Below are 27,481 nucleotides of genomic sequence, written 5' to 3' on the forward strand. Positions count from 1 at the left end.
TTGTGAAATCTGGGGATGGGTCCTGGAATTTGGTTCTGTAATATTCCCTGGGTGCCTCCATTGTATGGCCACCTTTAATTAGGTGACCCCATGGTCAGTGTTCAGATGAGTTTGGATGTTGGGGAGTAAGTGGGTGAAGTAGGGGTGGGTATTTCTCCTGGGTGGTCTGGATGTCCTTGGGGCTTTGGTGAGTGGGATGGGGGGGGAAGAGCAGGTTCTCCAGGATCAGCTGGGAGCCATGGCCCGGGGCAGGATGGGGGGGTGTGTGTGCTGGGGTCACACTGCGCCTGTCGCTTTGCTACCTGACCCCTTGAGCATTCACCATCCCCTCTGTCTCTGTGGAGATGGGCCTCTTGCCTGCACCAGCATAATTGGATCAGACCCCCCCCCCAGCCCCACCCCTCCGCTCTTTGTTTCTGGATACCGTGGTGAAGATACCTCCATCTCTGGTGGGGTGGGAGCTGCTGAGGTCAGGCCTGGTTTCTTCTGGTTATTCTCTGCTTCCCCAGCAGCTGGTGCTGAGCTGGGTAGGAAGTAAACAGTACAGATGGCTCAGTCAGGGGCCTACAGCAGGTGCAGGCTCTGGAGCCTCTTGGGCACAGTGATGGAGCCCAAGACTGTTGCTTTGCGTGTGTCTCTGTAGGATCTGCTCCTGGGTTTTGGAGGTCCTGGGAGCTGGTGGCCTGGCCCGGCCTGAGCCGGCAGGATTCCCAGGGTTGCTGGCCCCTCTGAGCTTGCGATGGAACCCTGAGACACAAGTGGATGGGGAACGGAGGAGACCCCATGCTGTTCTTTACACCCCGAAGCTGCCTCTGGGAGATTTCTGGAGGCTGGGGACCAGGAACCCAAGGGAAACTGAGTTCTCTCCTGGTCCTGCTGGGTTCAGGCCTGGTACCTCTGTCATGAGCCAGACCTGGGTAACCCTCGCCTGGGTTAACGGTGCTGCTGGAGGAAGCCTGAGACAGATGACATTACTCAGCAAAGTGTTGCTGTTGTCCCGTTTTTAAAGCTTTATGTAGAGAATTTGAACAGACCCAGAAGAAGTAGACAAAATTGTGTGCTGAGCTTCATGGACCCGTCGCCCTCTGCCCTGCCTCTCCACGCCCCACCTCTGTCTGTCTTTGAAGCAGTTGCCAGCTGTCCTGTCCTTTGACGTATAAGCATTTTGGGGTGTCTGGCCACACCGTGGTCACACCTAAGACCGTGAGCGATTCCCCAATCCCGTCCGTGCCAGCGTGTTTAGGTTTTTCGTTGTCTCCGTTTTTTTTTTTTCAGTTGTTTGAATTAGGATCCAAATAAGGTCCACATGGTGCAATTAGTCCGTGTCTTTTGTCTTCTGATGAGGTGTCCACTCTCCCTCATCTTTTCCCTTCCTCATGCAACTTGTTGAAACTGGCTCCAAGAGCAGCTGGGTTTGGACTGCGCCTGTGTCCGCTCCATGGTGGCATCCCCTGTGTCTGTTTCCTGTAGCTGGACAGTTGCTCCAGAGCCGTGTTGTGTGGCAAGCCACATTTCACATCCTCTGGAGGCGCTTCTGACCATTGGCTCCTGCGTTGGACAGGACCGCAGAGACTGAGCATGTTCGTCACCGGGGCAAGGTCATATGTGAGGGTGCTGCTCCACATGTCGCCTGTCGGTCAGTTTCAGGTGTGGTTGCTTTGGGCCAACCACTTGTCAGGGCTGTGCGCTGCTAACTTCAGCCACCGGTCTAGGACTAGGTTTGAGGCAGGAGGGACTTGGTTCGTTGATGGAAATATCAGGGCCTTAGGGTCTTTTGTCACCTGGGGGGTATTTAGGGCCTCACCCTTCCCCGCCCGTGCCCCTGAATGGCAGGAGAGTCCGGGAGACTGGAGGAGGCTAGGCCTCTAGCATCTGCATAGCTCATGGGTGCGAGGGAAGGTGGGCATTGGGAGCAGACTGCGGGCCTGGTGTGTGCGTGACCTGTTAGGCTGCCTTGGACTGGCCAGACTACAGAGGGTCCCCTTCCTGAGCCCTCAGCAGGCAGAGAGCCTGGCTGCTGCATGCCGGGCCCTGTGTCTGGAGTCTCTGAGGCTCAGTTCTCACCGGGAAGCTGATGTTAAGCCAAATACACAGATGATGGGGAGGGGGCTGCTTTGGAGGGGCTACCTGGAAGGACCCCCAGTGTAGGTGACATTGGAAGGTCTGAGAGAGAGCGTCCCAGACAAGGGACAGCCTGGAGGAGTCTCTGAGGCCCCAGGTGATGGAGGCGTGGGAGGTGAGGCCTTTATCCAGGCAACTGTTGGGGACAGCATTGAAGGGTCCCAGACGGAAGAGGCACAGAACACTGGCTGCTGGGTGGAGATGGGTCTCAGGAGGATCTGGGCATCCTCCACGCCCAGCTTCTCTCACACTCATGTCCCCTGAGGTGCGCAGCCAGCCCTTGGAATTCAGAATACAAATGCATGTGTAGCCGTAGTTTCCCAAGGGGACACGGAATGCACATTTGCCAGAGCTGTCGACAGGAGGACACGCTGTAGGAGGGCCCCTTGCCTGGGCGGGAAGGTGAACGGGGAGGCTTGGGCTGCATCTGCAACACTCAGGTACTTGAAGGTACCAACACCGGAGCACCCACAGTTCCAGCAACCCTCAGGAGCTGGGTGGTGCCTCTAGTAGTGAGGACCGCCACCTCTAGGAGAGTGAGCCCACCTGCCAAACAGCTGCCAGGTGGAGAGCGTGTGCAAGCCTTTTACGTGGTGAGGGACTCGTAGCCAGAACGTTGATTAAAAACAGCGACAACAAGGGTTTTATGTATTCCCAACGTGAGTGAGATCAAGGGTCCAATTAAAAAATGGGTGAAGGATCTGAGCAGACATACCTCCAAAAAAGAGACAGATAACCAGTAAGCACGTGAAAAGAAGCTCAACATGTGGCTTTCAGGGAAACGCAGATCAAACCGCAGTGAGATGCCCCTCATGCGCATGTGGACGGCTGTCGCAGACAGATGGTAGCCAGCGTCTTGAGGATGTGGAGAAATCGGACCACCCACCCAACACTGGTGGGACGCAGAATGGGGCGGCCCTCTGGAGGGCGGTCTGCCGGCTCCTCGGTAGGACCCAGCCATTCTGCTCCTAGGTGTCTGCCCAAGAGAAGTGAAACTTGGGTCCACACAGAAATTTGTACACAAATGTTCACAGCGGCAGGATTCATAGTAGCCGGAACGTGGAGACAGCACAGGTGTCCAGCAACAGAAGAACAGAGGAACCGAACGTGGTCTGCCAATCCGCTGGAGTATTACTCAGCCGTTAACAGGAACGGAGCCCTGACACCTGCTCCAACCTGTACAAGCCTTGAAGACATGTTACGTGAAAGAAGGCAGACATAAGAGGCCACGTGTCGAGTGATTTCACTGGTAGGAAATGTCCAGAACAGGCAAATGTGTGGAACCAGAAAGCAGACTAGCGTGTCTAGCTGGGTAGGAGAGGTGTTTCTGTTTGGGCTGAGAATGTTGTGGAATCAGACAGTGGTGCTGGTTGCACAACCTTGAGAACACACTAGAAACCACCGAGTTGAAATCTCTGAAAATAGCTGGGGGTGTGCACCCCGCTCCCCACCACTGGGTCATCCTCTCCCTCTGTGGTTGCCACGTGCTGGGCTCCTTGCTAAGCCCTTCCTGTCCTATGTCACCTTCCATCCCCATGATGCTATGGGGTTAGAAGCTCTCGGTCCCATTTTATAGACCAGGGAACTGAGACTCGCTGAGGTTAAGTCACTTCCTAGGGTCACATGGCTGGTGAGTTGTGACGGAGAGGTGATTGCATCAGCGCGCTCTGGGGCATACCCCCAGTGCTGCACACAGGGGCCTGGTTCATACAAGTGGCGGTGGGGGGCACCCCCTGTGGGACTGAGTGGGACTGGGTGGGCTCTGGGCTCTGGCCTCAGCTGCTGGCTCGGCCGTTCCCTGCAGCTCCGTCCTCGGGTGTCGATCTGCTATCTTTGCTGGGGTTCTTCCCGCTGACTTCCTGTCTGGTTTTGGGAGCGAGGCGTGGGGACCCAGCAGTCGGGACCCTGGCCCTGAATCAGACCTGGTTCAATCCCAGCTCCTCCATTTCCTGTGTGACTTTGGCCGCGTTTCTCAGCCTTCCCGAGCTTTAGTCTCCTCACTCGTATGGTGGGCACCGCAGATGGATGTCCCTTCTGGGGTTGTGGGCGTGTCCACAGGGCTCAGCGCTGGGGCCACGGTAACTGTAACCATTGCCAGGGTGGTCCCTTGGCTCCATTCTGTCCATGTCCTCAGAGCCCATTACCTTGTCCCCAAGCACTGGCCACTGGCTGATGGGTCTTTGGGACCTGCCCTGCCGACAGAACAGAAGCACAGAGAGAGGAACCCTGAGCATGTGTGCCAGTCACTGCGTTGTTCAGACCAAATGCCGGGGGGGGGGGGCTCCTGCACAGCCCTCCGCTCCCGCCACCGGGCGGGGGGGGGGGGGGAGGCGCGGGGGGGGGGGCACTCCTGCACAGCCCTGAGCTCCCGTCACAGGGCAGGGGGTGCGGGTGAGCCTGAGGGGGCAGACTCCTGCACAGCCCTGAGCTCCGGCTGCAGGGAGGCCCCGAGGTCCAGAAGCCTTGCTGCCCCCTCTGCTCTGACCTCAGAGGTGTCTTCACAGCGCCATGCAGCTGTTGGGAGTCGGGACCCCTGACATGCTCCTCTGGTGTTTGGGTGTCAGTTTTGTGCATTTGTGTTTTTGATGCATTCAGGTACGGATTTGTGACACAGTGAAGCTTTGAGGTGTGACTAGAAGGTGTCACTTCCCATGTTCACCTTGTTCTGTGATCTGGGGTGATGGGGCACCCCTGAAATCCAAGGCTACGAGAGCTGCTTGGTGCCCCCCACATCAGCCCTGCTGCTGGCTCCACCATCACGCGCACGGCACACCCTGGTGATCTTGCTGCAGCATAGGCACATGGTGTCGGTGAGACTCAGTTTCCCTCTCCTGCTTCTCTGCAGGCTCATCCTGTGGCTCTCCCGGGGCCTGAGACCAGTGCGTCTCCTGTGGGGGCTGCTGCCTCCTCTCTCTGTTGCTCTGCCTTGGCCCTGGGTGGCTCGTTGCTGGCCATCGTCTTCTGACAGCTGGCTGGGGGGCCTGGAGGACGTGGCTCCCGCCCCCACGTGCTGCCCGTGGGATGAGGTGTGCTTCTGCCGCCACCCGTGCTCCCCCACAGCTCTTGAGACCCTGGCTCTTGAGGGAGGCCCTGGCTGAGGCTTGGTTTCAAGTGAGGAAGCCATTTTGGATGGAGATGCACATTTTCCTTTCCGGAACACTCTGCAGTGGCCAGCGCCAGCAGTGGGAACCCAGACGGGCCCAGCCCGCGGAGCACTCTGGAATGAAAACATCCCGTTTGTCCTGCCGCTGTCTGGGGTGGCGGCGGCCGTCTGGCCCTCTGAACTGGGTGCCTCTGCGTCTCCAGCCGGCCAAGGCGGGGCTGTGTCCACGGGGTGGGCCGCGTGTGGCGGGGGCGCCGGCCGAGCGTGCCTGCAGTCTTGCTGCCGAATAGAACACAGCTGGAAAATGCAGCTCACGTCCTTTTTTCCCGGAACACCTCGTTCTTTGTGGCTTGGCAGCCGTCTCCACCAAGGGGCCCAGTGGTGCCCAGCCGCCCGTGCCAGGGAAGGGGCTGCATTTGTGGCCAAGGTGGGCAGGGCTCATTCTCTCCCTGAGGTGCCTGTGGGCCCAGGCCTGGCCAAGTGTGGTGTCCCTGATTTTAGCAGCCCCTGTGCCCTGAAGGATGCTATGGGGCCCCCCTGGAAAGGGCTTTGTCCTGAGGCAGGGCCAGAAGCCAGCTTTTCCTTCTGCTGGAAGCAGGGAATGAGGGCCAGTGCTCAGGACAAGGCTAACAGTACGATTGGCCTCCAGGGTCCGGTGCCTGCAAGCTGCTGTATAGCCCTGGGGTCAGGCTGCTTCGTGCCATTGGCCATGCCTGGCAGCTGAGGGGGTGATGGGCTGGCTAGCCACGCTGGACTGATGTCTCTGCCCGTGGCAAGCCAGAGGCCACGTGCCAGCCCCCCAGCCAGGATGGGGAAGAGCCCAGCCTGCCTCCTTCAGTCTCCTGACTCTGGGGTGGTGATGGTGGGACGAGCAGGGCAGCCTCCCTGAGCCTCTGCATTCCCACCTATAAAATGGGATGGCGCGCTCCTGGCCTGGCTGTGACAGGTCTGAGAGCAGCTGCTGAATACAGATGCCAGATCTGGGGGGAGACTGGGCACCCTCGGTGCTGGTGCTTTTGCTCCCCTTGCCCTGAAGGGGACCCCAAATCCCTAGCCACAGGGGGAGGAGCACGCTAGACCCTCTCCTGGGAGGGGGCCCCACCCTGTTTTGTTAATGCTCTGAAGGTGGCTGCCTCGGGGCGGGTTGATCTTTCTGTCCCGATGTGGAGGATGCCCTCGCTCGTCTCCTTTCTGCAGGTCTGAGTTCCCCTCCTTGTCCTGGCCTGCGTGCGGCATCTCCACACCAGCTGTCTATGCCCCATCCTGGTGAAACTTCAGCAGTGGGAGGGGCAGAGCTCCGGTGTTGGGGGCCCCCACAAAATGCTGTGAAACGTGGGCCACCTCCTGGATCTGGGAGGTTCCCATCCAGGCCTCTCCTCCTCACTTTGGAGGCTGAAACAGCCCCTCGCTGCTGCCCTGGGGCCAGCGGGCCCCTCCCTGGAGAGCCTGCCTCTGCCCTCTCCCCAGCTGGCCCTGTCCACATGTTTGTCTTCAAGTCCGCTCCTTCCTAAACTCGAATTCATTAATTTACACATCATCATTTCCGGCCCTGGAAGCCAGCCTTGCTCACCATAAATAGATGGAATGAAAACAGAATGAGGTTATTACACTCAAACTGGCTCGGTGCTCCCGGCGGCCTGCCCCTGGTGCTGGGGTGGGGAGGGGGAGCGCTGTGGCGTCGCCGGCCCCAGGGCCTGGGGCGGGGGGCTGGGGGGGCAGGTTCAGCACTGTAGCTTCTCCCCTTTTCCCTGGGCCTGACTCCTGAGGGGATGTGTTGGGGGTCCTCCTTGCTGGGCTGAGGAGAACCTGTTTCTCCCCAGAGCTGGCGGTGCCTCCAGGGAAAGGACAGGCCAGCCGAGGCTGTGTTTCCAGGAGCCCCGTGGTGGAGGGAGCAGCATGGAGCCCTGGGCCTTGAATGGGGAGGGGGGTACCCTCTCTCCCGCCAGCACGCTGTCCCGTCCTGCCAGAGGGAGGAGGCAGCTGCTGGCTCGGGATGAGCAGGTTACATAACCTCTGCAGCGGCCCCTCTGGAGCCCGTTCCCCCCAAGCCCTGTTTCCAGCGTGGCGGCCAGCGCAGGGGTGGGGGTGACGGGCTGGGGCCTGGCACTCGCCCCCGCCGCTGACCACACGTGTCTGGAATGTGCAGATGTTTCCTTGGGGGCTCCGGCTGGCCCCCAGACCCCGCCCAGCATCTGGACTGGGGAACGGGCACACGAGCCACTCCTCTCCCTGGCAGAGGAGGAAACTGAGGCCACTCAGGGCTGCAGGTCGGTCCCAGCTTCTCTGGGGCCTCCAGTTCCTCAGCTCTAGAAGGGTAGACTGCTCTTGGAGCCACCCCAGGCTCAGGAACACACCAGACCTGCTTGTGACTACCCTCTCCTTGGCTTCTAACTTCATGTACCCTGATCCACTCCCCTCTTCCGGTGCAGCCCTTTCTCACCTCTCCCCGCTGGGACCCTGAAATGTGAGCAGGGGCGGGACGCAGGTGCTGAGCCTTGTGTGGGGAGGGCATGGGGGAGCTGCCTATCCGATGGGGGTCCTTCAGCACCTTCTGCTGGGCACCTCCAGCTTGGTGGTGGAAGCAAGGACCCTCCACCAGGCTTCTGCTTGGAGCAGGAAAGAGCAGACCCAGACATTCTGGGACATGCCGTTGGGGGCCTGTACCCCAGGGGAGGCTGGTGTCCCCCCTCATGAAGATATCTGGTCTGGAAGGCAGGAGGAGCATGGGGGACAGCCTGGGCTCCCCAGTGGACTACTGGGTCACTGTGGGGGAGGAGAAGGAAGGCCAGCCTCTCAACCTGATCCCTGGTGCCTGGGGAGGTGACATATGTCTTGTGCTGTCGTGGGTGTGTGCCTGTCCCCTGGTGGTGTGTGGGTCCCCAGGTCACCCACCTCCTCCCTAAGCTGGCCTGACCCCTCCAGTCCTGGCCTGGGGATCTGTGGAGGTTGCTTGTGTGGGCCTTGGAGGGGCTGGGGAGTATCTAACTGGCCCAGAGGGTGGGCCCTGCTTGGCCCGGGACCTCTTAGGGGTACTGTCCAGCCAGGCTGCTGGCCCTCCTCCCAGTAGGGGCTGGCCACGCAGCGGCCAGCCCCTGTGGCTTGGGCTGTGCTGGGCTCCTTCGGCGGCTCCCTGGGCCTGCTGTGTCTCTTCCCTGCAGTTGTAAGACCTGGGGAACACCGGTGTGGGGGCAGGGTGTCAGACTGTGATGATGTCACCTGGGGGGGGAGGGCTGGCCGAGGCCTCCTTGGCATTCCCCCAGAACATTGATGGCAAGAATAAATGTGGACAAATGGCTGTTGAGGACCTTGGGGGTGTGGGACTGGGTGAGGACCCTACCAGTGTTCTCTTTCCATGTCCTCCTTCCAGTGACCCCCAGAGCTCCCCCTCAGGGTCCCCTCTGCCCTTCCCATCTCTCCCAGTGTACACCGTTACCCATGACCTGGCCCACATAGACGCTCCCACACCCTGGGGCACGCTGGGGGGCTGGGACTCGGGGCCTGGTATGCCCTTGGGGCAGGGGACCTTGGCTGCGGAAGATCCTGGGGAGCCTGTTGATATTTTCTGTGCACCAGGGGCCAGGCTAGGCCCAGGTGAGTGCTGGGGGGGGCGGGGCTCAAGTGGGCCCTGGAGAGCAGGGAGCATGTGGCCAGTGCCCATGACTGACTGACGTGGGGCCTTCCGCATGCAGGGGAGGGGAGCCTCAGTGGGGCTGCTGGGCCACGCAGAGCTGGATAGAGGACTTAACTGGCCCGAGGATGGCCTAGAGCCACAGGCCAGTGAGGCCAGGGTCAGCGATGTCCTGACGGGCCAGGGTGGGTGCTGGCTGAGTGGCGTGGACGCTGAGCTTGACCTGCCCCGCCCACCCGCTGCCCTGGTTTCTCAGGCACCATGGGCGGTTCCCAGCAGCTGCCACTCATGATGGATTTTCCAGAAAATGGGATGTGGAAAACATTTTAGGGATTTTCCTTCTTTCTTTTGTCTTCTGCTTGAGGCCCAAGCTGGGAAGCTCTCCTGGGAACCCCTGGTGGGGCTCATGCCTATGCTCACCCTCATGTCCTGCCGCCCCCAGGCCCCATCTTTCTGGATCATCTCTCTGTTGCTTCCTGTGCCCCTGCAACCTGATTCTTCCTCAGAGAACAAACATTAGGAGGTTCCTACATAGGTCTAGCTGAAGTTTCTCCTGCCACAGCCACTGCCACTCCAAAGCATTGTGCTTGACCAGTTGGGTGGGAGTCCGGCCAACCTCTCCCTGGTCTCCTGGCCTGCCCACCCTACCCTGGGAGTGGGAGCGGGCCAGCTGGGGTGAGCCTGTGGAACACAGGGCGGGCAGCGTACCCTAGAGGAAGGCCCAGCCCGACCCATCAGAAAGCACCCCTTTCTCTGCCACGTGTGAGAAGGGGCAGGGGAGTCTCGGCTCCATTGTGGAGGGCACAGGCGACCTAGCCAGAAAACCCTGTCCCCATGGGCCCTGACCCCCAAAGGCCTCTCCAGCCGTGGAGTTCCTGGGACCCAGGTTCTGGGTGGAGACGGACCTGCGCGTATGGCCACATGCACGCTGTCTCTCTGTGTGTCCACCTTCCCCCCAGATGGGAAGCCAAGAGGCTCGCTGAGACCAGCACCTTGTCCAGAGCACCGAGCTGGGATGGGGCAGGGCTCTGGCCCGAGCCCGTGGTCAGTGAGAGTGCCACTTCTTGAGTGGAGGCGGCCTTGCTGCCCCAACCTCCTCTTCCAGTGGGGCTCCTGGCCCCCCTTGCCAGCCCCCTCGCCGCCCGCTGCCCGTTCCCGTCTGAAACTCCCACTCCAGGCCCCTGGGGCAGCCTGTCCATCCACTCCTACCCTATTTCTCCTACTTAAAGGGCAAAATGAGGGTGGAAAACTCAGGGGACTCGCGTGCTCTCCAGATTGGAGCTGCTATGGTGCACCCTTTCCGGCACTTTCTTTATAGATCTTAGTTTGAACAGTTGCAGGGGGAGGGGCTGCATTTTGCACCTGGATTTCTCTTGTGTCTGTGCTGAGGGGGCTGCACCCACCGATCGACTGATGGGCTCTGGTCGCTGCCACTGTAAATCCTGTCTCTCCCCACAGATGAGGGGAGGGGCGTCCGTGGCGACCTGGTTCTTGGGGCTAGGGGCCCCCTGCCAAATGAGGCTCCAGCTTGTGCTGCGTTTTTGAACCTCTTGCCTGGAAGTTGAACTTTGCCAAGTTAGCCGCCCTGGCTCCTGCTTGGTTGGGCATCCCGGTCATGGAAGTGGGGGGCTGCTCCAGGTGGAGACCCCCGGCCCCCAGCCCCACCTGCTCCCAACAGGAGCTCCAGCCCTACCCGCCCCACGCCTCCAGGGGGATGGGAGCCCCTCTGGGCCTGGCTTCCCACTTGGGCCACAGTATGCTGCTGATGCCCCTCCAGGCGGCCCCTTGGCTGTGTTGGGGGCCAGGTTGGCAGAGTGGCCTAGCGAAGGCCCAGTTCTCAGCCTCTAGCCCTTGTTGGTCGCCATGAGACCTGTGTGGCCAGCAGGCCTCCCGGGTAAAGCAGCGGTCAGGCTGTGGTGGGGGTCGTTTCCTGAGCGTGGTTCCAGACGTGGTCTGCAGCAGCATGAGCCAGGCCAGGGTGCTGCTCCAGGCATCCCAGCCTGCGAAGCCCTGGGACCCCCCCCCCATGTCCTCAGGGGCCTGTGTGTGCACCTCAGCTCTCCCACGAGGACCTTGTTTTCGCACCAGCCCCTTCTCAGGTCCTGCTGGAGCAGCTGTCTGGTAGGTGCGTGCAGAAAGGGCGCCGGAGCCTTTGACCCCGCTGGAAGTTGGTAGCACGCTTCCCGGCCTGTTGTCTGGTTTTATTTATGATGCTTTGTGTGGAGGTTGCGTGTTTTTCTGTAGTTGGATCTTCTGGTTTTGCCGTTTGATTGCTGCTGGTGCCTGACGCTTGGAGAAGTGTGTGATGCTCTCCTGTATTCTTCCCGTCAGTTGTCACCTTTGGCTTCGGGCTTTGTGACACTCGCCCATCCCAGCTGGTGTTGAACCTCCTGGGGTTTATGGAGAGCCTGCTGTCACTCCTGGTCCTCTGTGCCCTTGCGTGGACTCTGGCGGGGCCCGCCTGTCTCTGGAGGGTCCGCCCAATGCAGCAGCGCGGTCGGACACAGTGCACGTCTCCCCTTTCAGCCGGCCTCCCTGATTCCTGCCCAGCTATGCTTCCCGTTGAACCTGTGTGTTACCTTGTAGACCACGCCGGTGTTTGTCCTGGGGTCCTGTTAACCTCGTGTTTACTGTGGCCTATCACCGTAGCTCTGAGATGAGCTTATCTGGTCTTTGTGCCCCACTGTGTCTTGGCACTCAGAGGCCAGCCCTCCCTCAAGCCGGCAGCAGCGAGGCCTCTGGCCCTGGAGACCCTTGGGCTGCTGTGGTGTGTTTCAGGCCCTATGTGGGATGGCACTGCTGGGGCGGGGGGCGGGGGACTGGGCAGAGGAGGGGAGTGGGGCAGGGCGGGGACGGAGTCCTGAGGGCTCCTGGCCCTCTCCTGCTCTGTTCATTTGGATCCTCTATCCTGGCCTCAAGAGCAGGGAGTTGGAGAGTGTGGGGGAGCCTCTGGAGGTGGGCCTGGGTCTGCTTTGTGCCCTGTCCGGGGCTCTGGCACTGACCAGTGACCGCCTTGCTCCCCAGAGATGTCTCCCACAACCTGCTCCGGGCCCTGGACATGGGGCTCCTGGCGAACCTCTCCGCACTGACAGAGCTGTAAGTATCCGCTCCAGGCGGCTGTGTGATTCCACGGGGTGGGCAGGTGGCGGCTGCCTGTCACCATTTCTGTTATGGGGGCTTCCTTCAGACCTTGCTGAATCCCCCCCTTTCTTCCAGGGACATAAGTAACAACAAGATTTCTACTTTAGAAGAAGGAATATTTGCTAATTTATTTAATTTAAGTGAAATGTAAGTTGTTTTTGGTGGGTGTCAGTAGCCAAGCCCGACCCCCCCCGACCCCCCCAGTTACCCTCCCTGCCCTCCTTACCTGGTCTCCGTGCCTGTTCCTGTTTGAGACCAGGCGCTGGGCGCTGTGTGCTTGCCCACCAGAGCTCTTTCGGGGCCCGGCGCTGCCACAGGGATGGCGGGGTGCTGTGCTTGTGAGGGCACCCCAGGCCCCTGCTCCTTGCGTTGAGGCCAGCAGAGACCCTTCCTTGGGGCCCCCTCACCTGCCCTGCCATCCGCTGAAGCGCCCGGCCTTGCGCCTCCCGCAGAAACTTGAGCGGAAACCCGCTGGAGTGTGACTGTGGTCTGGCGTGGCTGCCTCGCTGGGTGGAGGAGCGGCAGGTTCGCGTGGTTCAGCCCGAGGCGGCCACATGTGCCGGGCCCGGCCCCCTAGCTGGCCGACCCCTCCTCGGTGTCCCCTTGTTGGATGGCGGCTGTGGTGAGTGTGGCTGGAGCGGGGCCAGCTGGGGCCTTCCCTGCTGGGCAGGTCCCTGTAGGTGCTCCGGGGTCACCAGCCTGGGTGGGGGTGGGTGGGGCTGGAAGGCGTGTGGACAGTAGTCACGGTGGTTGAGACAGACCGGGTTGGGGGTCTGGAGGGGCCCTGTGGGCCAAGGGGCCAGTGCAGGTGGGAGGTGGCGAGAGCAGCGGGGTGATGTGATGTGGGATCCAGAGCGGGGTCATGCCGGGGACCAGCCTGTCTGCTCCGTCCAGGTGAGGAGTACATCGCCTGCCTTCCTGACAACAGCTCGGGCGCTGCGGTGCTGGCGGCCTTCTCAGCTGCCCACAAGGGCCCATTGACACCTGCGGCCTGCAGTGCCTTCTGTTTCGCGGCTGGCCAGGGCCTCGGGGCCCTCTCAGACCAGGGCTGGTGCCTGTGCGGGGCGGCCCGGCCCCCCAACGCCTCCTCGGCCTGCCTGCCCTTCTGCTCCAGCACCCCATCACCCCTCGCCCCTGCCTGCAGGGGTCCCACCCTCCTCCGGAACATCTTCCCTGCCTCCCCAGGGGCCGCCCTGGTGGGGCCTCAGGGACCCCTGGCCTCTGGCCAGCCAGCAGCCTTCCACGTCACTGCCTCCCTGCCTGTCAGCTCCACACACTGGGACTTCGGCGACGGCTCCTCCAAGGTGGACGTTGCTGGCCCTGCCACCACACACCGCTACGTGCTGCCCGGCCGCTATCACGTGACGGCTGTGTTGGCCCTGGGGGCCGGCTCCGCCCGGCTGGGGGCCGAGGTGCAGGTGGAGGCGGTCCCCGTGGCCCTGGAGCTCACGTGTCACGTCTCGGTGCGCAGTGACGAGACCCTCAAGCTTGGTGTCCGAAATCGTGGCGGCTCGGACCTCGAAGCCACATACAGCATTGTGGCTGTGGGCGAGGAGCCAGCCCGAGGTGGGTGCCCTGCTGCCCCCGGGCCTGGGTCGTCCCTCCCCTCCTCACCCCCAGGGGCTGGTGTGGGTGGGGCGGTCCTGGTTGGGGACACACTGATGCCTCCTTCTCTGCCTGCCGACCCCGTAGTGGTGCATCCGCTCTGCCCCTCGGACACTGCAATCTTCCCCGGCAATGGGCACTGCTACCGCCTGGTGGCAGAGAAGGCTGCATGGCTGCAGGCGCAGGAGCAGTGCCGGGCCTGGGCCGGGGCCGCCCTGGCCATGGTGGACAGTCCCGCCGTCCAACACTTCCTGGTCTCCCAGGTCACCAGGTACTGCCCCCTGAGAGGCTGTGAGGTGGGGTCCCCGGAATGCTGGGGTGGAGACAGAGCCTAAGGCCTGAGGAGGATCAGGAGGACAGGTGGGGGTGGCTGGAGGAGCCACATCCAGCTGGCGGGCCTGACCGCAGCCACAGAGCCCCGTCTTGCTCAGCTGACCCCGTTCCCATCAGCTCTCCGCAAAGAGAGGTGGGCGTGGGGGTAGGGTTGATGCATCCCGGGTCCACAGGCTGCCCACCCCGTGGTGTCCCCTGCTGTCCCCTGCTGAGCCCCTCCTGGCAGGGGTAGGGCTGGTTCTGGTGTGACCATGGAGGCTGCCCTTGGCCCCCCAGGCCTGAGAGGAAATGTGCTTCCCTGTAGCCAGCACCAGCCTTCCCCCCAGCCGTCAGCGCTTGCTGCGGCCGGAGGCCAGATGCCCATTTCTCCCTGTGTCCCTGTGTGGGAAGGGGCCGACCAGACTGTGGATCATACCCTGGACATCCTCGGTGTCCGGAAGGGGAAATCGAGGCCCAGAACGGTCAAGGCCCACCTGGTTAACTGGCAGTAGCCGGGCCCCAGTGCCTGTGCCTTCCATGTGTCTGGAAGCCCTCCCTCCAGAAGGGTCTTCCTAGGTTGGCAGAGCTGTGGGGAGTAGCCTGTCCGGGGGCTGAGATGCAGGTGTTTTGTTCCACCAAAACCTACACCCAGAGCTGCTTTTATTTTTTTAAGTTTTTTTTTTTTTAATCCATTTGAGAGGGAGGGAGAGAGAGAAGGGGAAGGGGGCAGATGCAGGAGGAGAGGGAGAATCTCAAGCAGGCTCCCCGCTGAGCACAGAGCCCATCGCAGGGCTTGATCTCACAACCCTGAGATCATGACCTGAGCCGAAACCAAGAGTCGGCCATTCAACCAACTCCGCCCCCTGGGGGCCCCCATACCCAGAGACCTGTCACAGAATACACAGCCTTTGGCCAGACTGAAGCCTCCCCCTGCAAGGAGCCCTCAGCTGGGCCCCTGGCCCCAGGCATGGCTGCTATGTGGACACTGATGTGGCCTTGCTTGCCAGGTCATCTCTCTGAGCCTCAATTTCCCCATCTAGAGATGGGGACGGGGCGCGGCCTCCCTGAGGGGCTGCCGTGAGGAGCAGGCTCCCGGAGAGAGGGCAGATGGAGGGGTGCCTGTTTTCGGGGAGCCCCTGAGCGCCCACTCTCCCCTCCGCCTGCCTGCAGGAGCCTGGATGTGTGGATTGGCTTCTCCTCTGTGGAGGGGGCGGAGGCGGGCCCCACGGTGCGGGACGAGGCCTTCAGCCTGGAGAGCTGCCAGAACTGGCTGCCTGGGGAGCCGCACCCTGCCACGGCTGAGCGCTGTGTGCGGCTCGGGCCTGCGGGGCAGTGCAACACGGACCTGTGCTCAGTGCCCCACAGCTATGTCTGTGAGCTGCGGCCTGGAGGTGCGCCGGGGCCCCTGGAGGCGCTGCGGGTCACCTTCTGTCCTGGACCAGGACTGCCGCCCCCCCCCCCACCACCACCGTGCAGGGTCTCCTGGGTGTCCCAGGGGCTCCTCCTGTCCTGGCCGGGACAGTCACATCCCTCATCCCAGGCTCATTCCTTAGCTGTTCAGGGTCCGTTAGGTGTCACTGAGCACCTGTGGTCCCGAGCAGAGCCTGCACCCAGTGAGACAGACAAAGCTGGGGGGTAGCTGTCTGAGGCTACCGCTGGGGGGCTCAGTCCCAGGTCCGGCTCCGCCTCGGGCCCCTGATGCTCTCCTTGTCATTGCACACTTGCCATCCCAGGTCCTGTGTGGGACGCGGAGACCTTCCTCGTGGGAGCGCCCAGTGGGGACCTGCAGGGACCCTTGAGCCCCCTGGCACAGCAGGTGGCCCTCTTGGCCCCCCAGGAGCTTGTCGAGGTAGGCTGACCCCAGGACCCTCCAGGACACAGTCTGGAGACTGAGCCTTGGTCTGGCTGCTGTGTTTCTTTAAAAATAAGCTCTTTTTTCTGGGCCTTCCTAATGTCCTATGTGCCCAGTAGAGACGCTGTAGGAAACCCACCACCTTGCAGAGAGAAGCAGCATCTCTTCCCAGTATCTGAGAGCCCTGAATGCTCCTGAGCCTTCTCTCTGAGTGTTTGTGGGCTTTTTCACAAAACAAGGTGGTGGTCCTGCTTGGTCCTAGGTGGTTTGACCTGATTTCTCATGCTGAGTGACTCTTCCTCAGTGTAAAGCCCTGTCTGGTAGCTCCTTCCCCTCTGAGCCGGCAGGGCTGGGGCTGGCTGGGGGTCGGGGTCTGTGGAGCTGAGCAGCCCCGTCCCCCCAGGTGATGGTGTTCCCCAGCCTGGGCGTGAGCAGGGAAGCCTTCCTCACTGTGGCCGAGTTTGGCACCCAGGAGCTCCGCCAGCCCACCCAGCTGCGGCTGCAAGTGTTCCGGCCTACAGCAGAAGCAGGTGGGACTCTGTCCTGGGGAGGGAGGGTATCTGTGCGGTCACAAGCACTGGTCCCTTGGCCACTGGACAGGTCTTCAGCCTTGAGGTGGACAGAGTGGTGTCCACAGAGAAACCAACTCAGGCTCGGGATCTGCAGGACTGCCTGTGTAGGACTCGCCTGGGTCAGTCAGCTGGTTCAGTGTTGGGGGGCCGGGAGGGGGGTAGAGGAGTGATGCTGGGGGCCAGGGTGCTGCCTGGCAAGGCCTTGTGTCATCGTGGGGGCGCCCCTGACTGTGGCTTAATAGTGGGCCAGGGCCCCGACACCCCTCTTCTCCTTGCAGGGGCCCCAGGAAGCAGCAGGGAACCTGAGAGGTCCCTGGAGAGCCCGACTGAGTCAATCCCTGCGTGCACCCCAGAAGGACGCTGGTGTCCCCGAGCTAGTCTCCACCTGCCACTGGATGACCCCTGCCACCCCCGGGCCTGTGCCAATGGGTCCACGTCAGGGCCGGGAGCCACCGGGGCCTCCTGTGCACTGTGGAAAGAGCTCCTCTTCTCCCTGCCGCCGGGCCCTCCCGCCCAGTACTCAGTATGTGTCACCGGCCTGGTGCCATCTGTCTCCCGCTCTGCTGCCCGCCCATACACACGGCACGCCCTGCCCCTGCCCCTGCCCTGCGCTGGCCTTTCCGCTCGTTTTGGCCGCAGTGTCCCTCAGAGGTCCCGCCCTGTCCGGGACCCGCCCCGTCTGCATCCTTGCTCTCTGTGCACAACCCTGTCCCAGAGCCTGTCCCGTCCATCCCTGCCCTGAGTACCTGGGGGTTCCCTATGAGGCCCGGCAGGGTGCGTGTGAGTCCGGGTTACCCCAGGTGGACCCTGCCCAGCTGCTCCCTTGCAGCCCCCCGACCAGGGTGGTCCACTGTGAGGACCTGATGCAGCCTGCCTTTGTCTCCTGTAGGTCACCTTCCATGGCCAGGACAGCCCCCTGCTTCCCGGTGACCTCATTGCCTTGCAGCACGACGCTGGCCCGGGCGCCCTTCTGCGCTGCCCGCCAGCCCTGGGCGCCCCTGGCGCCGAGGCCCCATACTTCTCCACCACTGCCACGGCCTGGCTGGCCCACCTGCCCACTCAGCTGGAGGCAGCCCCAGCTGGCCCGGCCTGCGCCTTGCGGCTACTCGCCGCCACAGAGCGCCTCACCCCCCTGCTGGGCCTGCGGCCCAACCCAGGGCTGCGGCGGCCGGGGCGCTATGAGGTGCGGGCCATGGTGCGCAACAGTGTGTGTACCCACAACCTGTCCTGCAGCTTCGATGTGCTCTCGCCGGTGGCCGGGCTACGGGTGGCCCATCCCACGCCCCAGGACGGCCGTCTCTATGTGCCCACCAGCGGCTCAGCCTTGGTGCTGCAGGCGGACTCCGGCACCAACACCACAGCCACAGCCCACTGGCCCGGGGGCAATGTCAGCGTGCCCTTCGAAGCCACCTGCCCTGCCGCGGTGGCTGCCCTGGTGCCCGGCTGCGCCTTCGAGGACAACTCCACCCTGTTCTCCGTGCTGCCACTGCCTGGGCTGAGCGAGGGCGAGCACGCCGTCGAGGTCGTGGTGGAGAACGGCGCCGGCCAGGCCAGCCTCAGCCTGCGGGTGAAGGCCGAGGAGCCTATCCGTGGCCTTCGTGCCACTCCCAGCCCCGAAGCCCGCGTGCTGCAGGGCGTCTTGGTGGTAAGTGGGGCCGGCCGGCCCGCCCCAAGCTCCCCCGAGAAGAGGGGCCCGTGCTGAGAGCAGCCCCTCCCCGGCGAGGGGGAGCTTGGCCTCAGGACAGCAGCCTCTGTGGCTGGTTTTAGGCAGCTTCTGCTGGGTGGCTCCTAAGTCCCTGAGAGTTCCCACTAAAGCAGCAGCCCTGACGGTGCTGCGTTCCGCCCCGCCGTTCTCGAGAAGCCCGCAGCATGCCTGTGCCCGCTGCCACCCTCATCAAGCCTGAGCGTGCCCTCGAGGGCCCTGCTGTGTTCCCGCCAGGCTGAAGGGAGTACTTTCTGAGGGTCTGGTGCTCCCTGTCCCGGGCTGTCCCCCCACACCAGGCAGCCACAGCTCCGTGGCCTTCACACAGGGCCCGTGAGAAGGGCTGTTTCTGACCCCTACCACTCATGCAGTCATGTGTCTCAACTTCCCCTGGTCACACCCATTCTGTTGGCTGACGGGGGTGAACCTCCAAAACCACAGGGCCCTTTGAGACTCATGTGCCATCCCAGGCGGCCTGTGCAGGAACCTGGGGACAGGCTGTAGGGAGGTTCAGAAATGGTGGGCCCTTTCCGTCGCTGGTACTGGGTCGCTGTCCAGATAGGAAAAGTGAGGGGCTGAGAGGTTGGAGTGCATGTCGGTCCAAGCTCAGCGCCACACCCTGTGGCCCCTCTGGCTTCCCCCTCCCCCGTGGTGTCTTGAAGTCAGCCCGGGAAGCCCCACCTGGAGGCATGTCTGGGTGGGGGGGACATGGGCTTAGGGCAGAATTGGCCACCAAAGCCCCGGGGCTGGCCGACACTGTGCCCTTCCTGCAGAGGTACAGCCCCGTGGTGGAAGCTGGCTCAGACGTGGTCTTCCGCTGGACCATTGATGACAAGCAGTCCCTGACCTTCCACAACGTGGTCTTCAATGTCATCTACCAGAGCGCCGCGGTCTTCAAGCTCTCGGTGGGTGGGGGGCACCAGTGGGGGCAGGGGTGGGCTGGGATGTGCGGCGCTCACCTTTGCCTTCTGTTCTGCTTTGCTCCCGAGGACCCCTCGTCTGGCTGTGGGTGAGTGCGGGGGGAGGGCTCTGTGCTGCCTCGTGGCCTGCGCCCCACCCGCAGCAGCCCACATACGCTCCCTGTCTCTGCAGCTGACGGCCTCCAACCACGTGAGCAACGTCACCGTGAACTACAATGTTACCGTGGAGCGGATGCACAGGATGAGGGGCCTTTGGGTGTCTGCAGTGCCGCCCGTGCTGCCCCCCAATGCCACCCTGGCCTTGGCCGCCCACGTGCTGGTGGACTCAGCTGTGGAGGTGGCCTTTCTGTGAGTGCGCCTGGCCTGGTGGGCAGCAGGGTGGGCCACACCCATGTGGGGCTGGTGCCAGGCTCTCCCCCCAGCCTCCACCTCCTCACCTGCCCAGAGGTGCCGGGTGCCTGGGACCCTGGGAGTGGGGAGGGGGTGCAGCTGGGCCAATGTGCACCCACCCCCAGCCTGCTCATGGCCCTCCTGCTGCCCTGGTAGGTGGACCTTTGGGGACGGGGACCAGGTGATTGGCCAGTTCAAGCCTCCGTACAATGAGTCCTTCCAGGTCCCAGACCCCACAGTGGCCCAGGTGCTGGTGGAGCACAATGCCACACACAGCTATGCTATCCCAGGTGAGGGCTGGGGCCCACCGACCTGCTGTGGGGACAGTCCCCTCTGTCTCGTCTGGGTTGATGGCTTGGGGTCCTGAATAGGGTGAAGGAGGGGTGTCTGGGGTAAGGGGTGGACTGGGCTGCTGAGCCCCATGATTCAAGTCTCCTGGCCAGAAACTGGACCTCCCTCGGCCCTTACTCAGACCCTTTTTGGGGGAAGAAGGGGGTTACCTTTTATTTTTAAAGTTTGAGAAGCTTCACACGCAGAATACAGAGTAAACCTCGGTGCCCCCCCCACCTGTGCCTCTCAGTGGCGCTCGCTCTTACCCAGAGAGGGTCTGCTCCTCCTCCCGTTCCTGCCTAAGCCCTGCGTCTCGCCCAGTGCTGATGGCGCCCCGTACACACCTCATTGCAAACACCCCCAGGGCAGGGCCCAGGGACCTTCTCCCTCTACATTTTGCCCGGGGCCCTGTTCTGTCGTCCCGAGGGGCCCCGGTGCGCAGCAACATGGGGTTAGGTAGTGACTTTGCCAAGCTGCTAGTGGGGGTGGCCCTGGCCTCGTCCTTACTCGGGCCTGTTCCCCAGGCGAATACAACCTGACCCTGCTGGTGTCCAACACCTTCGAGAACCTGACGCAGCGAGTGCCCGTGAGCGTGCGCACCACCTTACCTGCCGTGGCCGTGGCTGTGGGAAGCCGCGTCCTGGTGGCTGGCCAGTCTGTCACCTTCTCCCCACACCCACTGCCCTCACCTGGGGGCATCCTGTACACGTGGGACTTCGGGGATGGCTCTCTGGCTGTGACGCAGCCCCAGCCAGACGTCAACCACACATACGCCTCAAGGGGCGTGTACCGCATCCATCTGAAGGTCAACAACACGGTGAGCAGTGTGGCAGCCTGCCTCAGTGTCCGCGTCTTTGAGGAGCTTCGGGGCCTGAGCGTGAGCCTGAGCCCGGCTGTAGAGCAGGGCGCACCTGTGACGGTCAGTGCCACACTGGAGTCAGGAGACAACATCACGTGGACTTTCGACATGGGGGACGGCACGGTGCTCACGGGCCCCGAGGCCACAGTGGAGCACGTGTATCTCCGGGCCCAGAACTGCACAGTGACTGTGGGAGTGTCCAGCCCCACAGGCCACCTCACCCTGAGCCGGCCCGTGCACGTTTTTGTCCTGGAGGTGCTACGGATCGAGCCGGCAGCCTGCATCGCCACGCAGCCCCACGCCCGGTTCACAGCCCATGTCACTGGGGACCCGGCCCACTATGTCTTCGACTGGACATTCGGGGACGGCTCATCCAACACAACCATTGCGGGAGACCCAACAGTGATACACAATTTCACACGGAGTGGGACGTTCCCCTTGGCGCTGGTCCTGTCAAGCCGCGTGAACAAGGCCCATTACTTCACCAGTGTGTGCGTGGAGCCTGAGGTGGGCAACGTGACCCTGTGGCCTGAGAGGCAGTCTGTGCGGCTCGGGGAGGAGGCCCGTCTGGTGGCTCGTGCCTGGCCCCCGTTCCTGTACCGGTACACCTGGGACTCTGGCACTGAGGACGCTGCCCGTGTCGGGGGCCCTGAGGCCACGTTCACCTACGCAGACCCAGGTTCCTACCTCGTGACAGTTGCTGTGTCCAACAACATCTCAGCTGCCAACGACTCTGCCCTCGTGGAGGTGCAGGAGCCCGTGGAACTCACGGGCATCCAGGTCAACGGCTCTGGCGTGCTGGAGCTGCAGCAGCCCTACCTGTTCTGTGCCGTGGGCCGCGGGAGCCCCGCTACCTACCTGTGGGAACTGGGGGACGGCGGGCGCCTCGAGGGCCCCACGGTCACCCATGCCTACAACAGCACGGGCCACTTTGCCGTCAGGGTGAGCGCGTGGAACGAGGTGAGCCGTGCAGAGGCGTGGCTGAACGTCACGGTGCAGCAGTGCGTGCGGGGCCTTGGCCTCAACGCCAGCCGCACAGTGGTGCCCCTCAACGGCAGCGTGAGTTTCACCACGTCCCTGGAGGCCGGCAGCGACGTGCGTTACTCCTGGGTGCTGTGCGACCGCTGCACGCCCATCCCTGGGGGCCCCACCATCTCCTACACCTTCCGCTCGGTGGGCACCTTCACCATCATCGTTACCGCCGAGAACAGGGTGGGCGCCGCGCAGGACAGCATCTTCATCTACGTCCTGCAGCATATCGAGGGGCTGCAGGTGGTGGGGGGCGGAGGCGGCTGCTGCTTTCCCACCAACCGCACGCTGCAGCTGCAGGCCGTGGTCAGGGATGGCACCAACGTCTCCTACAGCTGGGCCGCCCAGCGGGAATGCGGCCCGGCCCTGACTGGCAGCGGCAAAACCTTCTCGCTCACCGTGCTCGAGGCCGGCACCTACCACATCCAGCTGCGGGCTGCCAACATGCTGGGCAGTGCCTTGGCCAACCGCACCGTGGACTTCGTGGAGCCTGTGGGCTGGCTGGCTGCAACCGCCTCCCCAAACCCAGCCTCGGTCAATGCCAGCGTCACCCTCTGTGCTGAGCTAGCTGGTGGCAGTGGCGTCATTTATACTTGGTCCCTGGAGGGAGGACGGAGCTGGGAGACCCCAGAGCCATCCACCACCCACGCCTTCCCCAGCCCTGGCCTGTACCTGGTCATGGTCACGGCTGAGAACCAGCTGGGCTCAGCCAATGCCACCCTTGAGGTGGCCGTGCAGGTGCCCGTCAGCGGCCTCAGCATCAAGACCAGGGATCCGGACCGCAGCTTTGTGGCTGCCGGCTCCTCTGTGCCCTTCTGGGGACAGCTGGACTCAGGCACCAATGTGAGCTGGTGCTGGACAGTGCTGGGTGGCAGTAGGCACGGCCAGCACGTTGCCGTGGTCTTCCGTGACGCTGGCACCTTCTCCGTTCTGCTTAACGCCTCCAACGCGGTCAGCTGGGTCTTGGCCACCCACGAGCTCACGGTGGAGGAGCCCATTGTGGGCCTGGTGCTGTGGTCCGACAGCAAGGTGGCAGAGCCCGGGCAGCTGGTCCACTTTCAGATCGTGCTGGCTGCTGGCTCCGCCGTGCGCTTCCATCTGCAGGTCAATGGGGCCATCATGGAGGTGCTGCCTGGGCCCCACTTCTCCCGCAGCTTCCTCCGGGTCGGGGACTACGTGGTGAGTGTTCAGGCTGAGAACCATGTGAGCCGGGCCCAGGCCCAGGTGCGCATCTTAGTGCTAGAGGCCGTGGGTGGGCTCCAGGTGCCCAACTGCTGCGAGCTGGGCATCCCCACGGGCACAGAGAGGAACTTCACAGCCCGGGTGCAGCGGGGGTCCCGTGTGGCCTATGCGTGGTACTTCTCCTTGCAAAAGGTCCAGGGGGACTCGCTGGTCATCCTGTCGGGCCGTGATGTCACCTACACCCCCGTGGCTGCGGGGCTGCTGGAAATCCATGTGCGTGCCTTCAACGAGCTGGGTGGGGTGAACCTCACGCTTGTGACGGAGGTCCAGGACGCCATCCAGCACGTGGTGCTGCGCAGCGGCCGCTGCTTTACCAACCGCTCAGCCCGGTTCGAGGCCGCCACAAGCCCTAGCCCCCGGCGTGTGGCCTATCGCTGGGACTTCGGGGATGGGGCCCCAGTGGAGGACACGGAGGAGCCCTGGGCTGAACACTCCTATCTGCGGCCCGGGGACTACCGCATGGAGGTGAATGCCTCCAACCTGGTGAGCTTCTTCGTGGCGCAGGCTACGGTCACCGTCCATGTGCTGGCCTGCAGGGAGCCCGAGGTGGATGTGGCCCTGCCCCCGCAGGTGCTAATGCGGCGCTCCCAACGCAACTACCTGGAGGCCCACGTCAACTTGCGGGACTGTGTCACCTACCAGACCGAGTACCACTGGCAGGTGTACCGTGCCCCCAGCTGCCAGTGGCCTGGGCGCATGGCCCCTGTGGCCCTGCCCAGTGTGGACGTGAGCCGGCCCCAGCTGGTGGTACCACGGCTGGCACTGCCTGTGGGCCACTACTGCTTTGTGTTTATGGTGTCATTTGGGGATACACCACTGGCTCGGAGCATCCAAGCCAATGTGACAGTGGTGCCTGAGCGCCTGGTGCCCATCATCGAGGGCGGCTCGTACCGCGTGTGGTCAGACACTCAGGATCTGGTGCTAGATGGCAGCAAATCCTACGATCCCAACCTGGAGGATGGTGACCAGACACCACTCAGCTTCCACTGGGCCTGTGTGGCCTCGACACAGGTCAGGTGCACTGTGGGGCATGGCCGTCCCCTGCCCCCCCCCGCCCCCTCGGTCGTTCGTGCTGAGTCCAGCATAGGGAGGGGGCTCTCCCAGCTCTGCTTTGAAGCCATCCAGGGACTCACGCCCTCTCCCCTATGGCTACAGAGTGAGACTGGTGGGTGTACCCTGACCTTCGGGCCCCGGGGGAGCAGCCTGGTCACCGTCCCTCGGGAGCGCCTACAAGCCGGCGTGGAGTATACCTTCAACCTGACCGTGTGGAAGGCAGGCCGGAAGGAGGAGGCCACCAACCAGACGGTGGGTGCTGCTGGCCTGGTCCTTAGCCCAGCAAGGCAGAGCCCTGGGCCCCCAGGGTGGACACAGCTGCCAGGGAGGGCGGAGCGTACAGGGCCATCTGCCCCCAGGGAGCACAGAACACTCTGAGGGTTTCCTATGTTGTGGTGCTTCTGGCTGGAAGCTACTGGTTCTCATTAGGAGTTACTACTTTTGATACAATTTCTCTTTAACAAAACATCCCGCTTCAACACTGTTTCCTTCCAAATGGGGCCGTGGTGCTCCAGATCTTTGAGGGGCCCCAGGTGCTGTGAGGATGCAGGTCCCCTTCCCAGAACATGGGTGTCCTCGTTACTGAACGGGAGGGGCCTGATCTCACCCCTGCGTGTGCATGTGCTCAACATTCCCTTCCCCTGGATCCTCCAGGCAGGTCAGGACCACAGAGCGGGTGACCCCAGGGCAACCATTCCTGCTGCCTTTGGGTGAGGTGTGCTGATAGGAGCCAGTGTGCTAGGCTCTGCTGGTGCCCAGCACAGGGTTGTCTGTCCCCGGCATCAGGCTCTTCCAGCCAGCCTGTCTAGAGGGGCTGTGCGGCGAGGTGGGAGCTTAGAGCAGGGCCTGGATTGGCTGAGGTGGGCCCCATCCCAGGGCGGCAGGGACCTCAGGGCCGTGCTGTGCACAGCTGCTCTGTCCCCACACAGGCATTCACCCATCCGTTCTGTTTGTGGGTGAGCACCTGAGGGCTTTGTGTGTGCCAGGCCCATGCTGGGCCTTGGGGGCTACAGAAAAGAAACCCAGTGTGGATTCTTGTCCTTTTGGCTGTTCACCACCATCCCGCAGACTGGGAGACACAAAACCCGTTGAACGTAGTGGGTGAGGGCTGAGCCCACAGTGCTTTGGGAAGCTGGACCTTAGGCTAATGAGCTGGCTGGGCCCAGAGGAGGTTTCCCAACTAGAACGGTACTAAGGCAGAGGCCAGAGGCCCAGCTCCCCCGTGAGCCACCCTCCCCCCCCGTGGCCCCACTGCATTGTGCAGACTCAGGGCTCTGGGCCCCAGGAGCAGAGGGCCTGGCTCAGGTCATAGCTTCCTGTGATCCCGCCCTGTCCCAGGTGTTGATTCGCAGGGGCCGGGTACCCATCGTGTCTTTGGAGTGCGTGTCCTGCAAGGCGCAGGCGGTGTACGCAGTAAGCCGCAGTTCCTACGTGTACCTGGAGGGCCGCTGTGACAACTGCAGCAGGGGCTCCAAACGGGGGGTGAGCGAGCTTGCGGGGGGGGGGGCCCCCCCTCGGGGAGGGAGGGGGCGGGGCCTTGGGGAGAGGACAGGGTGGGGGCGGGGCGCGGCTGCTCCGCCCCTCAGCGCAGGCTCTGCGTGTCGCCCCGCAGCGCTGGGCTGCGCGCACCTTCAGCAACCAGACGTTGGTGCTGGACGAGACGACCACGTCAACGGGGAGCTCGGGCATGCGGCTGGTGCTGCGGCGCGGCGTGCTGCGGGATGGCGAGGGTTACACATTTACCCTCACGGTGCTGGGCCGCTTGGGTGAGGAGGAGGGCTGCGCCTCCATCCGTCTCTCGGCCAACCGGCCCCCGCGTGGGGGCTTCTGCCGCCTCTTCCCGCTGGACGCCGTGCGCGCCCTCACCACCAAGGTGCATTTCGAGTGCATAGGTGAGCGTGGCTGCGGATGGTGGGGAGGCATGGCGTATGGGCCGCAGGGACTCTGGGGGCGCGGCTGACACTGTGGGGGCCCCCGCAGGCTGGCAGGACGCGGAAGACGCGAGCGCCCCCCTGGTATACGCCCTGCTACTGCGTCGTTGTCGGCAGGGCCACTGCGAGGAGTTCTGCGTCTATAGGGGCAGCCTCTCCTCCTATGGAGCAGTGCTGCCGCCTGGGTTCGCACCCCACTTCCAGGTGGGCCTGGCCGTGGTCGTGCAGGACCAGCTGGGTGCGGCTGTGGTCGCCCTCAACAGGTGAGCCTGGGCAGGGAGGTCAGGGCAGATGGCAGGTGGGAGCGGGGATTGCCACTCATTCACCGGGGGCCTTTGCACACAGTTCTCTGGCCATCACCCTGCCAGAGCCTCCTGGCGATCCCCCAGGAGGCCCCTCGGACCTCATGACCTGGCTACACAGCCTCACAGAGAGCATGCTGCCCAGGCTACTGAGACAGGCTGACCCCCAGCACGTCATCGAGTACTCGCTGGCTCTCATCACTGTGCTCAATGAGGCCAGCGCGGGGGTGAGGCCTCCCCTTCTCTCGTCTTTCCTCAGCGGGAGGGTGGGGCCAGGCCAGTCCCCGAGGTCTTGCGAATGATCAGTCCCCTGGTGTGTCTCCTTGAAACAACCTCTGTTCTCCAGTTTCCACCTGTGGGTTCCCCCACCCCTGTGCCCACCCCCTGTAAGGAGTCCTGGGAAAGCCCCCTTTTGCTTCTTAGGAAACAGGGCTTGAGCCACCACCTGAGTTTCATGGTGGCTGAGACGGCCTGCATGGCGCCTGCCGTCACCGCTGGTGGGGCCGCCCGTTGCCCACTCAGGGCTCCCCTGTGCTTGCTGCCCGCAGTCCGATCCAGCTGTGGCTGCAGCAGCAGAGTCAGATGCCAGGCGGCAGCTGCAAGCCCAGATCCGCAAGAACGTCACAGAGACCCTGGTCTCCCTGCGGGTCAACACCGTGGATGACATCCAGCAGATCGCGGCGGCGCTGGCCCAGTGCACGGTACGGGGGAGCTCAGGCCCCGCGGCAGACCCTGAGAGCTACCACCACCGTCATCCAGGATTCGGGGACTGGACTGGGCAGGGCTGAGTCCACTTTCAGTAGGGTTGGGAAATTGCTGCAGAGCCTTTAGCAGAGAAAGGTACAGAGAATCTTTCCAGGGAGGTGGGGAGCCCTGTGACATGTGGTTCCCGTGGCCATGTATGTGGCTTGGGGTGGGACACAGGGTGGCATTCTGCTGGACCTCGTCTGGGGGTGGGGAGAAGCCACGGAAGAGTTTTCAGCCGGGAGGTATGTGGGTGGAACCCACATTTGGGGTGGCTTTTCCAGCTACAAGATGAAGGGGCTTGGGGAAAGGCCATGGCCACAGTGGGCGCCCAGCAGCATGGCCAGCGTGCTGGAGCTAAGCTTGGGCTGAGCAGCCAGAGGGGGAGTAGCCCTGTTCAGCTGGGCTGGAGCAGGGCAGAACACAGTGCCGGCCTCCCTGCAGGTGTCCAGCAGGGAGCTGGTGTGCGGCTCCTGTCTGAAGAAGACGCTGCACAAGCTTGAGGGTATGATGCGCATCCTGCAGGCCGAGACTGCCGCCGGCACCGGGACGCCCACGGGCATCGCCGACAGCATCCTTAACATCACAGGTGTGGGTGAGGGCTGGGCAGGTGTGTGCGGCACCCCCCCCCACCAACCTCCTCCT

At 63.1% G+C, this 27,481-nt stretch overlaps 1 protein-coding gene across 5 annotated transcripts in view; it reads left to right on the forward strand.

Moving 5' to 3' along the window:
* The window catches only part of PKD1 (polycystin 1, transient receptor potential channel interacting), a 41,373-nt gene that overhangs the window by 1,644 nt on the left and 12,248 nt on the right, over nucleotides 1–27,481 (forward strand). For 2 of the 5 annotated variants that reach the window (XM_025877030.1, XM_025877031.2), the window contains exons 2-22: nucleotides 11,877–11,948; nucleotides 12,069–12,140; nucleotides 12,446–12,615; nucleotides 12,888–13,559; nucleotides 13,686–13,869; nucleotides 15,081–15,301; nucleotides 15,644–15,759; nucleotides 16,166–16,292; nucleotides 16,613–16,857; nucleotides 17,224–17,979; nucleotides 18,810–18,941; nucleotides 19,129–19,304; nucleotides 19,503–19,636; nucleotides 20,201–23,817; nucleotides 23,962–24,111; nucleotides 25,198–25,341; nucleotides 25,472–25,751; nucleotides 25,840–26,053; nucleotides 26,136–26,319; nucleotides 26,641–26,793; nucleotides 27,281–27,425. In XM_025877030.1, the coding sequence (XP_025732815.1) occupies nucleotides 11,877–11,948; nucleotides 12,069–12,140; nucleotides 12,446–12,615; nucleotides 12,888–13,559; nucleotides 13,686–13,869; nucleotides 15,081–15,301; nucleotides 15,644–15,759; nucleotides 16,166–16,292; nucleotides 16,613–16,857; nucleotides 17,224–17,979; nucleotides 18,810–18,941; nucleotides 19,129–19,304; nucleotides 19,503–19,636; nucleotides 20,201–23,817; nucleotides 23,962–24,111; nucleotides 25,198–25,341; nucleotides 25,472–25,751; nucleotides 25,840–26,053; nucleotides 26,136–26,319; nucleotides 26,641–26,793; nucleotides 27,281–27,425 (7,964 nt within the window). Of the gene's footprint in view, nucleotides 1–11,600; nucleotides 11,620–11,876; nucleotides 11,949–12,068; nucleotides 12,141–12,445; nucleotides 12,616–12,887; nucleotides 13,560–13,685; nucleotides 13,870–15,080; nucleotides 15,302–15,643; nucleotides 15,760–16,165; nucleotides 16,293–16,612; nucleotides 16,858–17,223; nucleotides 17,980–18,809; nucleotides 18,942–19,128; nucleotides 19,305–19,502; nucleotides 19,637–20,200; nucleotides 23,818–23,961; nucleotides 24,112–25,197; nucleotides 25,342–25,471; nucleotides 25,752–25,839; nucleotides 26,054–26,135; nucleotides 26,320–26,640; nucleotides 26,794–27,280; nucleotides 27,426–27,481 lie in introns of those variants that run through there. The other 3 variants (XM_073899673.1, XM_073899672.1, XM_073899674.1) reach the window with 3 other exon arrangements.

Source organism: Callorhinus ursinus, unplaced genomic scaffold (genome assembly GCF_003265705.2).
Source record: "Callorhinus ursinus isolate GAN/ISIS: 27379988/994484 unplaced genomic scaffold, GSC_fseal_2.0 scaffold13, whole genome shotgun sequence".
In the NCBI taxonomy this organism is placed as follows: Eukaryota; Metazoa; Chordata; class Mammalia; order Carnivora; family Otariidae; genus Callorhinus; species Callorhinus ursinus.